This window comes from Dermacentor silvarum, chromosome 5, assembly GCF_013339745.2.
Source record: "Dermacentor silvarum isolate Dsil-2018 chromosome 5, BIME_Dsil_1.4, whole genome shotgun sequence".
NCBI classification, from domain to species: Eukaryota; Metazoa; Arthropoda; class Arachnida; order Ixodida; family Ixodidae; genus Dermacentor; species Dermacentor silvarum.
This window is the reverse complement of record NC_051158.1, coordinates 77121668-77137173: the sequence shown is the minus strand read 5'-3', so window position 1 is coordinate 77137173 and position 15506 is coordinate 77121668. Positions and strand designations below refer to the sequence as shown.

At 44.1% G+C, this 15506-nt stretch overlaps 1 protein-coding gene across 1 annotated transcript; it reads right to left on the bottom strand.

Moving 5' to 3' along the window:
- Positions 1–721: 721 nt before the first annotated feature.
- LOC119453503 (uncharacterized) lies at positions 722–12285 on the bottom strand. Its single transcript, XM_049668192.1, has 4 exons — positions 11678–12285; positions 6426–6507; positions 4671–4796; positions 722–1605 (listed from the first exon to the last, which is right to left on the bottom strand). The coding sequence occupies exons 1-4, from the start codon at positions 12209–12211 to the stop codon at positions 737–739; spliced, it is 1611 nt and encodes a 536-aa protein (XP_049524149.1). The 5' UTR covers positions 12212–12285; the 3' UTR covers positions 722–736.
- Positions 12286–15506: the final 3221 nt, after the last annotated feature.

Below are 15506 nucleotides of genomic sequence, written 5' to 3'. Positions count from 1 at the left end.
TTGCCCAGTTTATTACACAGGAAAAGGTATGCAAGCAATGCTATTTGTTATACTTGTTCCGCTGCAACCTCTAGCAAAACAAGAAACATGTCATTGCATAGAAGGCTACAGAAGACCAGCAGCTATATGGAGCTATGGCACAGTGCATGACAAAAATTACAAAACAAAGAGGAATGAAGCAGCCTTCGCACAAGGTGAGTCAACACAGGAGTGCCAATTGTTCCCCCAAAAATACTCCCAAAAATGTACTGATGACAACCCTTGCCCTGCAATACATGTTTCTAAATTTTTTTGCTTTCATTTTACTTTTGGTATGATGCTTTGATTTGTTGTTGACATATTCTTGCTTCCTGTAATGAATACAAACACTATTTGCTTTCTAAGAACCAATTTACAAAGCCGCAGCAACGTTTACAGCCAGAAGAACAGCAAGCTTATCTGCTACCCACAATTCTCATGGTGGTTCAGCTGCCATTGCTCATTTCTCGGTGGCGGCAGTGCAGTATTCTCGCTAGTGTACAATACGAAACACTACGGCTCTGATAGCATGCATGCACTGTGGTAAAAACCTTTAAGGACTCAGCGTCCTTTAATTCTGCAACTATAGAAGGACAAAGATTCGAAAGGGCGCAGCACACCGTGACAATTTTATCTATTGGTGCTAATTCGTCTCCAGGTCGGCAGGTAACATAGTCAATGGGCAATGTAGACTTCAGAATGGCAAATTTATTTCTGATTAGGCCAATACCCTCTCAACATGGATGCGCACATTGGCTAACTTTCTTGTGCTTTCTACCTCTTCAGCTGAAAGCTGTTTTTTACCTCTGGTAAAAGCTGGAATGTGGAGCCTTGCGCAGTAAAATCCAACACTTTCTGATATGTTAAATCCTCGATCAGCAAGCACCACATCACCAGGCAGCAAGTAGTCCAACAGACCACAGTGCTCAGTGATGTGTCTGTCGGTAGTCCTCCCTCCCCAGCCCTCAGATATAAAGGTGACAACACCTGTAGGAGCAATGCCGATTAAGAACTTGGCCGTATTGCTGCCTTTATACTGGGACCAAGTTTCACTTCTTGGCAGGAATGACGATGGCCGCTCTATCTTTAGTTCAAAACAATCGATGATGACTGACACATCATCACCAAATGCATCGTAAAACGCTTGTGGCATTGTACGACGCAGTGCTGTTCGATCTGGCCACACAATTTGGGTCTTAAGTCGACAGTATGCACAGTGCAGCCACTTATCAAATATTCTACACACTGTAGCTTCAGACACCCCAAATCTGAAGCCCAAGTCAACATTGTGCAGATTCAGCTTCAACTTCATCAAAAACAAAATGAACTCTTGAAACTTTGACAATGAATTATTTACATTGTGCGACACATGGGATTCAAGAACTTCAAACAAGCTGTTTAACTGTGTGAAGTTCGGCATTCCTGTGTAAAAAATTACTTTTGCCTCACATCCTTGAAATGCTGCTTTTGACAGCTGCAGCTGCTCGTTTTCGCTGCGGGCAGTGTAAAGGGCCTCGTTGAGCGCGAGACACTGCGTTTCCAAAGCTTGGAGGCCCACCGAGGTTAGCTCCGTCTGCGCAGCGACTCCTGCAAAAAAAAAAAAAAAAAATCATGACACATTTTAAGCAAATGACTCATTGCAAACACATTGTACCACGCTGACATGCACACTGGGCTCCTTAACAAAGTTGCTCACGAAATTTGCAGAAAGTTACAAACCAGCGCATTTTCGGTACCGCTTTCGTCTTCGTCTCCCGGTGGTGGCTGGCCTTCCACTGCGTCGCCGGTATCGGTGCCGATCGACTCTGCAATTGCCGCCGACACTGCCGCTGACGCCGCATCAGCTTCATCTTTCTGCAAGCGCCGTTTTTTCGCGCGGTCGTAGCGCGCAGGGTCTGCATGACGCGAGCTGTATCCGAGCAGAAGCGACAGTGCCCAATCGGGATTCGTCTCCTCCCACAGCTTTGATGGCCTGCCTACAAATGCAATTTGCGCGGTTGTTTCGTCTTGTCCCCGCATTTCAATCATCACACACATACAAAAAAAGGGCTTTCAAGCTTACCTGACACGAAATGAGCGCCGCAGACTCGGATATCGGCACGGTTGGTGTCGAGATCGGCGCGTCTGATACGTGCCAGCCACAGACTGCGCCGCTTCGCACTGAGTGTTTTCGTGCTGGTCGCACTGATTGTGCACGACCTTTGGCAAGCGAAATAGATTTGTGTTCGCCGACTGCCGTCTCTTCTTCATTTTGCTGCGGTTCGAGCACCGAAATACAGCGCATAGTACCATGGCTAACGAGAGCGATTGCAGTCACGCTTACGCGTTCGCCCGGTGGTCCTCCAACATGGTAAACAGGTATCCCAGAATTCCCGGCCGTGACGTAGGTGCAAGGCATCTATACAGCGCTGGTGGATGAATTATCCTTTTTTATCATCAAGGAGAGCCGTGCATCGCGAAGGGTCGACAACTACAGGCAGTCCTTACTGTATCAGCAGGCGACACAGGTTGATTCCATTCCTTAATATGCGAATCACTATTGTTGCGGCTAACTACCGCACACGTCTTCCCTTATCGTTACACATTTTGCAGCATGAATTGGGCACAGTGCATTAGCGAACACCCCACTTGTATTTCCGACAGCTGATCGCATAGTAGCAGGGCAGAACCAGTAGTGGTTTCGTATCCGTGCGCATTCGCTGAGGCAACGTATGGCGTGCCGCCGAAAGCGCCATTCTCGTTCCTCTAGAGTAAACTGCTCCGCGAAAAGGGTCAATATATATTTTTTGCGGCAGTCCAGATATAGGGATGATCAGGTTATAACGATCGGATTTTTCGTTCTCTGATATCGTATAAGTGCACTGCACTGCATTCGATTCGTATATCAAATCGAATAAGATCCTCCACGATTTCTTATTCGAAAGTTTCAAATATTCGCACGCCCCTAGAAATAATCCGTGAAATATAATTCACAAATCGATTAACAGTTTGGGGGGCTTTGGAGGCGCCGGTGCTAGGAAGTTATTTTTTTGTTTACACAGAACAGAGGTGCGCATACTTTGTCAGCACACAAGCGTTATAGAAGCCAGTTCACATTCGGCACTCATATACCTCGCGTGTGTGTGTGTGTGTCCAAAAACATATCCGCCAAGATAGCGACTGACCCAACAGTAGCTAGGCAGCTATGCGAAACCGGGGAAAGTAGCAAAAAAAAAGCTTCGCTATAATAAATAAGTAAACAAATGAATTTTAAAATCCGACGACATCTAAGCACTTTTTATGAGTTGTGAATGCGAAAGCATTAATGTACAATTGAATGCCTGTGAGTGGTCCTTCGACGCATGAACTCCTTGCGGGCAAGCGAGCGCATTGAGACGCTTGGCACGCTTTGATTTGGCCTTACCGAGGTTCAGTAAGAACGCAAGCGAGAGTTTGCGTGGACAAGGAATGCGCCGATAACACAGGCTTCCGCTAGCGCGAGCATCAAGGCGATGTACTCTCCCCTCACGCAACACCTGGCGCGTTATCTGGCAGCAGGTGTTCCCTTTTCCCCACTCTGCTCCATCGAGGCGGGCTTGTGACGTGGCGTCGCAGCCAATGGGAATTTAGGTGCCGTTTCACTGCTATAGACGCCGGCTTTTTCGCTCAATGGGCCATTCGATACTTTTGCATCAATAAATAAAAGGTTACCGAAGGCACTTACATGCATTGAATGCGAACGCATTCTGGGCATGTAGACTATATCGACGTCAGTACTATTCGACGTCCATGTCACGTGACATCACCACTTGGTCATGTGACCTTGCAAATTAAGGCTCTCGGTCATGTGATTATGTCATATGACGTGATCGCTCGGTCATGTGCTCGAATTGGGCAATGTCAATTCTGAGGGTGGGCCACGTCAATTGTGGGAGTGGGCCAGGTCGGTTTTGAACGTGGGTCAACTCAACCTTCGCATTATACAAAGTCAATTTTGGGGGTGGGTCAAGTCAATTTTGGGAGTGGGCCATGTCATTTTTGAACATGGGTCAACTGAATTTTCGAATTGGGTAGTCAATTTCAGTGGTGGGCCACCCAAATGTTGGGGGTGGGCCAAGTCAATTTTGAGAGTGGGCCAGATCAGTTTTGAATGTGGGTCAACTCAATTTTCGAATTGGGTGAAGTCATTATTGTTGAGGGGATCATACAACCCGCTAGAGGGTGTAAATATATTTATGGTGAAGGGTAATGCCCGCAAGATAAATGACGATTATTGGAGATATGACCCAAGGAGTGGAAATTTCTATTTAGAGTACCATTTAGGAGTTGTGTCTGACACCAGAACAACACCGCTCTTGAAGCTTCCTCAGTTTCCTCGATCCTTCTCTCGCATAGGGTGTCCCAGCTAACGTTACCCAAGCAGGTGAAAGAAAAAAAAGATTAAAATAATCACGGTGGAATAGTCCATTTTAATACCATACAATGCATACAATGTTCGGTCGTCAGACGTCTGTCGACCGAACACTGCAGTTCTTATAATCGTATCTCCTACCGTGATTTTTAAGTCTTCTTTCTTTTAACAGCTTGGCTACCGTTAGCTGTGACACACGGTATACTCGTATACATTCATAATGCATATCCAATCGGTAATGAAAATGTTCAGCTGTACACACCCACTTCCTCCGTGATGCGTTCTGTTTGCATGCCCGTTGTGCTCGTGAGCTTTACTCTGGATGCCATGGTGGACTTTGGTATCCTGAGCACTGCGCACTGGGTTGTAGCGTCAACCTTCAGTTTGGCTGCATGGAAACGAGCAGTAAAAATTAGCATGGGGTGCCACCAAACCCGCGCAGCCCTGCATGGGCTGGCCCGACAGGAGTCGACGGGCATGGAAGCTTTGCTCAGGCCTCCTATTTAATTAACATGGGAACGGAAAAATAATTTTTCTTGGCAACCACTGCACCGACTGTGATTTGGTTTGTTGCAGTTAAAAAAAAAGGTTAAAATCTAGTAACTGTTGGAAGCAAAATTATGATTTAGCAGGGTAATTTCTTTATAAACCTTTTTAGAAATTGCTCATTTTCAGAAAACGAAACTATCAAGTTTACAGCTCTGTAACTCCACAATGCAAAACGATATAATTCTGTAAAAGCATGTAATAGTGCATCTACATGGGATAAAACTGAAGTGTCATGCATGGCTCTCACATGCACCACTAATACGTGAGTAGGACTCTTACAAATCCCTCGTAAACATTGTAACAAATTCACGCAAAATATAAATTGTTACATCATATTTGTCCGCTTTAGATGCTCTAACTGATGCAATTTACAGACCGGCGATATCTGTTCTTGGTGCAAAGTTACGGATTTGTAAACTTAGTGCTTTTTTTTCTTTTACTTGTCAAATCTCGGTAAATTCTCTACAACTTCAAGGACCTAAGAAATAAAAATTCTGCTTCCTACAGTCACCATAATTTAAGTTTCTCTCTAGCTTAGATGCAACACAGATGATTCAAATCGGTCCAGAGGTTTCCTCACGAAAGCATTTCTTGGTTTCACGTGTAACTGAATAGGTGGCATCGAAGTTGAGTCCGAGCTAAAGCTTCCTCTTAAGTGCACTACATTTGCCGTAAACGAGCGTACGAGAGCAAATGATTCACATCTATATACGTGAGCAATCCCCCAACACCAGGCCCAACCTTGAAGCCGACCGAGCTGACGCGCCAAGCCCCCAAAAAAGAAGGCATAAAATGTTTCGCTTCAATAACAGAATCTATAGGGGTATAGTATACAGATGGGGATACACATATGAGCCGATTGGCTATATGAGTGCTATCACGTGTGCGAGCGATTCGGCGGAAGCTGCAGCAGCAGCGTTATGCACCCGTCTAGACACATACCATAAAGTACAACGCAAATCGAATAATGAAGCTTTCATGTAATCTATTGTCACAAATACTCCCGTGCAAAAATAAAAAGTAGTAATCGAAAAAGATCCGGTATTAAGATAAACGCTGAAAAAACTAAGCCGAATTTTCTAAAAATAAGAACCGAAAACTCTGGACCCCATTTATGATTTTTTTTGTTTTGTTTTTGTTGCTGTTGATGCGAGTGTTGCTGATAATGCGAGACATTGAAAGGTTGGCGAGTGAGGATAAAGTGCGTCGAAATGTCGACGCACACGAGAGGTTTTGCAGTTTGGTAGCACTGGTCAGCTAGGAGTCGAACCCGCGAATTCGTGTTCCACGGTATTGACCCCATGACCACTGAGTCATCGCATTTTTTTTTCTCTCTCTCCTATAAGCATGCATGGTTATTGCACAATAGTTAATGGACGATACGTCTTATCCGGGCACGACTGGCCAATAGCCGTACATGCGTGTATTTCTTTGACTGGATAAAACACAAGATAAATTTACTGCATACCTGTGGTCGTTGCCTTGCTAACCATCTCGACCCCGCAGTGACCCATCGAGACAGCAGGCGTACATCCCATGCCTGAACAACACTGCGTTTAAAAGGTAAAGAATCAGCGGACATTGCAATCTCACAGCTCACACAACTTCATAAAAAACTGTGGGCAGCTTGCACTAGTGGTGCAAGGCTGGAGTAAACAGCGGAGCTGGTGATCGATCTACCTTCTTCCAGGTTTTACTAGGCTTGGCTAAGTTTTTCTAGGAAATGCTTACTGCTAGGCTCGACTCAGTTTTGCTGGGCCCGACTCAGCTAGTTCATGTTCAGGCTAACCAAGGAATAACCATGCGTTTATTTCCTGTTCTGGTCGGTCCCCCACACTGCTCAGCGATTTCGGGGGGTTGCACACCTTCATCTCGTCGTGGTTGGTCACGGCTGGGAATTCTTCACGCAAGACCGGCAAGGCCAATCTCCTCTCATAAAGTCTCGGACCGAGCTCACGGTAGACAGGTTGGCGTCGAACCAAAGCCGGTCGCAGACGCGACAGCTGTGGCCAAACCCGATGCCCAGGAATTCCCACTGGAATCGGCCGTTCGCGCCACTCATGGATCGACGGATCCGACGTTAAAAGTTCATTGGCGTTCCAGTTAGGTTCTTAACAAAACATCGCTTTATGCATTGAAGCACTAAACTAACTGGAACGCCAATGCATTTCTCCGCAAAGTTCGGGAATTAATATCTCGAAACTGGTGTCATCCCGAGAATTGATTCTAAGTGGATCCGCCTTGCGAATTCCACGGCTACAATTTGTAAATTGCAATATGGGCCAGCAGGTAATTATTGAAAAACTTCATTAGTAAATGTGTGTTAATTAGCCAATTATTCATTTCAATTTTTGTGCAAGTAATGTCCACCTCTTCGAGCATACCAGCTCATTAACTAGACTTGGGCTATCTGCCACAGGCAACGTTAAATAAATTTTGAGAGTGTTCGCTGAAACACCCTGTATATAGAATATCAAGACGACGGTGAAAATTTGCCTGGAGTATGACAATAAAACAAAGAAAATCCCAGGTCACCTAAGCACTTCTTATGAGTTGTGAATGCAAAAGCATTGATGTCCAATTGAATGCTGCTGAGCGATCCTTCGAGTTTTGCATTGCAATTATAGCTTTCGAGTTTTGCCGCAGGGTATGTTATAGCTTTGTGATTAAATTGGTGCGGGTTATTTTTTTCATACAGTTTCTACGTTAGTTTTTCTTGCATACAGTACAGAGTAAAACATATGAACCAATCCATTTCGATCCGTAGCTCGTAGGCTAGTTGGGATCCGTAACAAAACTATGTAGAGGAAGCAAAGCAACTAAGATATTAAGATAGCATACACATATGTACTTAGCAAACTAGGCAAAAATAAGCACTTTACATCAGACAATGTAGACAATACAATACAAAGATTTTTCGAGATGCAAATGGTATAATTGAACACTTACAAGTAAAGGAAAATGTGGCAGAAAAAAGAAAAGAAAGCAAGCGGTGAATGTAATATTAAGCATTGGAAAGAAGATCATGAAAATACAGCTTTAATTATCTCTGCAAATTAGCTGCACGTTCAACTTCTGTGAGGCCCAGAGCATTCCGCTCAAATACTCCCAACACTTGAAATTCTCATTTTACCATACACATTACGGGCCCTTTCGAACCACAAATTTTGTTTTTAGTGCACTGCACGTAGAGCGTCCCATTCGGTAAAGTTGGTCGCAGAAAGTGGGTAATTGGTAACGATGCTATTATTAACCATTGCAAGAGTTTAAAATTTAGTAACGAGGGAAACGGTAAAATGTTTATTTTTTGAAAGAGCGGCGTTGTGCAAGCGTTGTAATGTGAGGAAGTCATCAAGCGGACAGCCCTGTTTTGAAGTTTTATATCTGGCTTAATGTATCAATGGCTCCTAGATGTAACACAATATGACAGATGGCTGTGGAACAGGCTGAAATAAACTTCTCGAAGCCGTTTCTGTATCAAAACGTTTCGGCACTTCAGCAGAATATAACAAGCATTGCTCAGATTCTTGCAAAGCTTGTCAATGTCAGGTATACGGTGAAATGACTCATGCAATACAACACCTTGATGGGCTCCTTGGAAATTTCAAAGGCCCCTTTGCCAGGGCCCTGTGGAAAATTTTAGTTACACCATTAAAGTTATAAAGTGTCTTCCAGAGAGTGTTCTACCGCAAGAATTATTTAAAATGGTATAATAGTAGCCAAAATAGATGCAAAGAATGTGTAGTATAAGGAGGTGACCTGCTCTTCATGCACAGAGGCATTTTTCCTTTGCTCGACCAGCGCGCAAGGGACCTTTCTTTCTTGCCTACTCCCATATAAGAGACGAGGGTTCACTTCCCCCTCTTTTGCAAAATACCTGTCGCGCCTTTATTTTTTTTTATTTGGATCATGACAATGACATAATATGTTCCTCTTATATTCCCAAGCCGACGTGCAACGAGTATGTTAACATGATGGCAGATAATTAATGTAAAGAGATATAGATCATTGCAAAAGAGCAAGAAACTTAGTAATAGATATTAGAATATTAGACACGATACATTTATCATGTTCACTAGCTTTCTATTGTCCTTTGGTTCAGGCTACATGGTGACTTTGACAAAATATTCAGTGGGTTTGTATCGATTCCACAGTGGTGAAGTTCTGGTAACAACCGTGTGTTTTCTTCTTCAGGATAACAGCTCTTCAATCAATAGCTACCGCGCTGAGTCCTACGACAATGCCAGCAACATGACTAGAGCGTACTAAACTATAAACCTGACAGGGAAGTACATGGGCCTGCAGGTGCATATAAAGAACTCAATGGCCATGCAAGCACAATGCTGCGATCACTCATTAAACCTAGTAGGTGCTTAGAATGTAGATAGTTGTGCCGAGGCAGTCAAATCGTTTACTCTGTCAGAAGTTGTACGTGTTCTCTTCCGCGTCTCCAAAGCACTGGAACTACTTTTTGAACAGCTTTGAACAACATAAAAAGTTTGTTTTCTGAAAGGTGTTTTCTGAAAAGTGAAATTTCTACATGCTTACTCGTGAAAAAAAAATGGTTGCTAATTTCTGACGCATGAAAGATTCCCAATGTGGCAGTTTGGGCACACTGATATTCCATTTTACAAGCGTAAGGATAACATGGACAAAAACACACACACACACCAGCTTGTCTTCCATACTCTGGCTCAAAACAGAGAAACTGGCAAAAAATGGCAAAACCCGTGTTGAGGCACAATCAATCTCAAAAGCGCTGCCAAAGCTGGATATTTCTTTCATGGTAGCTTTGTGAAACAGACCATGCAGTGTTGCTTCAGAAGCCTGGTTTAGACCTTTCCACAGTTGTTGCCTTGCTTAATTCTTTAAACGCCTACGTCGGCTCTCTTCACCCTAAGTATCAAATTTTTGAGCATAGGTCAAAGCCAGTGAGTGTCCATCAGTGCTATCAGCACTTTACGAGAAATTTGCTGTTGCTGGCTCTCAAGGAGTACTCCGAGTAAAGTGCTGAGCTCATCAACCAGGCCAGAAAGTTATTCGAAATGCAGAGAGTTCATCTTGTCTAGACATTTTCTGCTGAGGTCGCATACCTAGTAATCTGGCTTCGTCTAGCTAAAATATGGCAATGGTAATTTAAACGTGCCTGTCATTGGTGTCTGTGAGCACACCACATTGCATCAGCGAAACCTTGAAAAGAAAATATCTAGGATCGTTTCCCAATAAACAGTGTCAATGGCATAGCCAAAATGTGGAGTTTGTTGCCTTGTGTTCAAAAGTCGCCCCCAACCCCAGTTTTCAAGTAATTCTAGGAGCCCACATCTATCTTCAAAGCATTTCAAGGGCCCTTGAATGTATTTTTCCATATTCGAGGGTCTTTAATGATTTTTAGGAGGTGTACAAACCCTGATTTCAGGGTGCAATGCACATGTAATATGCTTGGAGTGCATGTTTATTTGACAGTCTTCTTACTTGTAATGTATGTGCGAAAGACAGCCCAAAAAAGATGCAATATTATGGGTGTGCAAATAGCGATTTTTGAGGCAAAATCGAATACGTATCAAATAGTGTCAGAAGTGAATTGAATCAAATACTTTTCTAATAGTGTTCTAATAATGAATAGCCATTATCATAATTAATATAAACTGATGTTCACATCCCAGTATTCTTAAAGTTAGCAAGTTTCTGTCATTATATAGTACGTTATGAAGTGTTGTATATCAAAAGCGCAAACGGAGCTTTAGGGGTAAACCAGTAGTTTCTTCACATGCACAGGGCTCTCAGGAGAGTGCAAATGATCGCTGTACAGCCTGTAAAGTGTGGCAACCTAAGTGACATAGCCTGCTCCACTACGCAAGTTGTCACATTTTATGTCTATACTATGCCCGCCAAGGTGAAAATTTATCGTACTTTTGTTGCAATTTTATGTTTATGTGGGTGCAGTTGATGTTTTGAAACATTTGAAAGGCATTAAAAAAATATTCGTATCTGCAAATAGTGACAACCGAATTGAATTGGGCGCTATTCAATTCATCATTCAAAAGTTTAGAATATTCGCACACCTATAGTATAAGCAATATCGACAGCTTCAAATATTGGTTTCGACGCTTGCATACACACAACATGCTCCGGCTGCCAACAGAGTATCATATATTGACCATACCAGTTCTTGGCGAGTCTTTATACAACTTGTTACGTGCATATGGCTTTTTATCAGAAAAGGCAAATTTGTCGAGAGACAAAAGACTGGTGTTGGCATGAACAGCGCGTGTACTCGGACATCAGCAAGAAACATACAGTTCAATTCATTGCATATGCAAGGTGCTCAACATCCCCCATTATAAAATTGGATACTTCGCATAATCTAGAAATCCACCTCAGGATTTCTGCAGTTCACACCAACGTCCACATGGAAAAAATGAAGAGTGCCTGAAATTTGCATTCATGACAACAGTGCATGCGCGTTTCCACATTTCAGGACAGCGCTTATGTAGTACGCATGTAACTTTTAGGTTGTTTCCTATATTCCCCTCACCGATTATATATAGAAATATTTTCATAGCATACAAAGAACTTCTGAAAAAAAATAATAAAGGGCATTTAGGTATCCCTACGTGGACGAAAGCGAAAGCATTACGAGATCTCTCCGATGAAGACTCGTTTTACGAAACGTAATGGTATTGTTTTCACGTTGCCAAACTTGGTAACTCACTCACTCACTTGGACGGCGGTCACGTCTCTGTCGTCCAGGAAGTGTTGTCCAAGCAAGGCGCACGCAGATTCCTTCGCGGCACTCAAGTCGTTCGCGAAGCACAATCTGTCACAGACACTGCACACACTTCCGAAGGGTTTGTCCATAAACGCTTTCTTCAAGCGGTTGTTGGCTCCTGTCAACTTTATACGGCGACGTTCCCTCTTGGCCGATGCCTCCTCCTTACGCTTGCGTTTCCTCAGCTCGGCCTCACGTCGCCTTAATTCGGGATCCGAGGACCGCTTCTGTTTCTTCAGGTCGGCTTCACGCCTTCTCAAGTCGGGATTGTTTTGGCGCTTCTCTTTCATAGCGGCAGAACGCTGAGCACGACGGGAATTCGGAGACAACGGTGCCTTCAGCAGAGCAGCTCCAGCCTTTCGTCGACGAGCCCTTCTGGCAGCATTTCTCGCATCACGCGCCTCGGCCTCGTTCGCGTACTTGCGTGGACGTCCAAAGCCGCGCGCACCGATCGACGCAGAAGACGAAGTCGAAGCTTCGTCCATCGGAGCGGACACGCCCACGGCTAAACTCGCCTCACCGAAACCAACACACCGACTGGGAGACCATAGAATAAAGAACCAACTTTCGGGAGACGGTTTTCGGAGGAGGTGATGCGGGGAGAAAAAAAAAAAAAAAAGTAAACAAGAACTACCGGATGTGACGACAATTTTACGTCGAAATATTGCGGCAGTTCGGTCGACGCGTTCAGTCTGCATCATTCAGCTTCGTTTTGAGATTAAGCGAGCGAGCTGGCTGTGTGTGTGTTATCTGACTTCTTCGTCGCTACGGTAGCCCCTTTTCGTCTGTGTGTTTAACAGTGGCTACAAATGTTCGTAGTGTGCAGAGAGACGTTTCCTTTCGTGCAGTGGTGCTGCATGGTGCGAAGCTTGCTCATGCACGCTAACGAGAGTAAACATCGATCGATCTCGTTCAGGACATTCTTATTCGCGCGGTTAATCATGTTTATTCGCGCGGTGAACCGTGTTAATGGTAACAATGCGTACATTTGTGCAGTCCTCTTTGATTTGCCCGTTTTTGCGCCTAAATGTCCTTGCTGGTATATGACGATGGAAATTAATAATTAATTCACAGATAGTAACTTTACGAATCTGCTGCTTCTAATTATTCTATTTTAATTGTTAGTATTTTCGTGCTAGAATTGGCTGCTTATGCAGAACAACATTGAAACTACTTCAGCTCACATTTCCAGATGAATGGAATATTTCTGAATTGTTATAGCATTATATAGAACTGCAGACCACAATAATTATATTATAATGCTCACTGCAAAAGCCAAATGCTATTGCTCTGCTGGCTTTATGCAAAACATGACATGCTCGACACTCACCTTGAAGTCTGGCCGGGAGCATTTCTACGATTTTGATGTGCATTCTGGCTATGCATTTTTCTTTTTTTCCTCCCTAATTTGAGTTTTGCTGTCTTTATCCGAGTCACCATCAGTGCTTGTATGCATATTGGAAAGACACGAGATCAGCCTGCTTCTGTCACAACCTAAGAGTAATTTTGTTTGACATATTTAATCATTTAAAAACGTTGCAGCCATTACCCAATAAACAGACCGGCAAGGGTCTAAAGAGCGTTGCAGAATGCGGTTTTAAACACCGGATAAACTTTATAGCTTTATTAACATGATTGGCCGCGCGAATAAGAATGCCCTAACGAGATGTTCACTAGGCTCACAGCATGAGCAGGCGCGCTTTGCACCACAAGCGCCACTGCACAACGTTAGCTTCGCCGCAGTACAGTTTCCTATGCAGTGAAGCGTATTAACCCTTTCAGACGCCACTTTATCCTGTTGATTGAAACTTACGTTCACCACATTTCTTGCATCTTAAGAATCATAGAAAGCGTACAGCTGCAGCAATGATTAAGAATTTTTAATTCTTTAGTGAGTTTTGTCCACTTTACAGAATGTGGACTCCACGTGAAAACTCGATCACTACAGGCCGAACATCAGATATGACAAGATCAACGATTTCGTGCATTGAAAAGCTTGAAAAACACTTATCCAACCGCTTGAAAATTATGCCTGGTGCATGACGTAGTGAAAAACAAGGAAGTGAGCCCGCTATACATACTGACAACCGAACAAGAACACCCAACCATCTACCTTCCCACTCATTTTACTGAAACATTTTACACACCGTATCCAAATACGCACAATTCCAATCATGAGTGTCTCAAGATAAGAGCGACATATTTTAAATATCATTACTTTCATCAGCGCTTTTGCTGTTGATCACAATATCTTGGTGTACACGATTTTTACACAGCTTTCGAAAGCGTTAGAAGTGTAAAAGGTTAATTACGAAAGAAAAAAATGTCACAGTTTCGCCCTAAGGGCGAAGCATGAATGCGATAGCAACAGAGCAATGTCATACGAAGTAAGGTGAGCGGCTCTGGTAGCAACAACACGCAGAACTGTTGTCGACGCCATCGGCGTTTTGCCGCGTTAGCTCAAGCGTGCGGCGTTGGTGACTGTTGCTGGAGCCTCTGATATAATAGGCACTTGGTGCCGCAGCTAAACGTCGGCTCCCTTCCCTCCCCCTCCCCCACGGACTCTCGCGCGTCTGAAGAAGGCGCGTTTGCTCTACAATATATGGTCATTGTAAAGGAGAAAAGAGACGCCTACTTCTGCAGCCCTTAAGCGAGCATGGCGCAGAACGCGCGTTTGTTCTCCGCCGTGCGTTCCCTCCCTGTTCGCGCGTCCCTCGCGCCCTTTCACTCGCACATACAGCGTTCGGCGGCGCGCGGCGACGATTTCATCTCCAAATGCGTCATACGGAACCTCACGGCGACGGCGACGGCGACGCCGACGGCAGAAATCTGCTTTTGAGTGTCCATATAATTGCTATCGCAATAAAAAAAAATATGCGACAGACTCAGCTGTAGACTCAACCAAGCCAGCTAAACCATTTGCTCCAGTTAATATAATAGCGTCCAGAACAGCTCGCACGTGCGCGATGAGCTCATAGTTTCATACTCATCGCGCTTGGCGATCCAGCCAACCGTGCGACTGCGACGTCGTCAAATCTGGAGCAATTGGGTGCCTGGACTTTGATGCAACGCGGCTTCTCAAGAGACCGTATTGATCTCAAGGTCAATAATTCAGTTATACGCAAGCTACTTCTGTGGTCTTCATGTGACATACAAAATGACATCCTCTGACGTATATATGTACAAAAGCGTCGTTTCGCTTTCGACAAAAGAAATTTTCTTAGCTAATCTGGCTCGATCGCGATTGAAAGTGCGGCGTGCGACACCCGTCTATAGTATTAGACTCTTGCTCTTATATACTCATGCATTTCGATCTTTCAGCCTCAATATTCATGTCGACACTCCTGTCCGAATTGGACACGTTGATTATCGCAAGTTCAGGCTCACAACAATTGAGATGTCCTCATTCTACAGGTATTCTATCCACTGCCCGTTTTCTTTCTTTTTTTTTTTTTGTAATATTTCCGCGCAATCTCAGCTTCCTCACAATGTTGGTCCGCTGAGACGAACGATGCTCCGCGCGCACGACTATAGCCACGTCGTTAACGCGCGGCTTCAACTGACCATTGTAATTCATCGGTAGAATTTGCATACCTAATGTCTGGAGGAGCGCGCATAAGAGGATGGAGATGAACGCCCGAAAACTACACCGCCAAAGGGTACTCGATCTTTGCCGAGAGCGCATCTGTGCAGAATGTGCTAAAGTTGGGCGGAGCCAGCTTGCCCGTCTCTCATTCATTGATTTGTTTGTTTATTTAAAGCTGCCTTACAGGCCCCTAG

What these genes read in the sequence shown, in the direction of transcription:
- LOC119453503 (XM_049668192.1), bottom strand. Translation starts at nt 12,211, where the DNA reads ATGGACGAAGCTTCGACTTCGTCTTCTGCGTCGATCGGTGCGCGCGGC. An exon ending in GAGACGTGACCGCCGTCCAA is followed by an intron (nt 6,508 to 11,677) that starts GTGAGTGAGTGA and finishes TTTTAAACGCAG; the next exon opens with TGTTGTTCAGGCATGGGATG. An exon ending in TAGCAAGGCAACGACCACAG is followed by an intron (nt 4,797 to 6,425) that starts GTATGCAGTAAA and finishes GTTTCCATGCAG; the next exon opens with CCAAACTGAAGGTTGACGCT.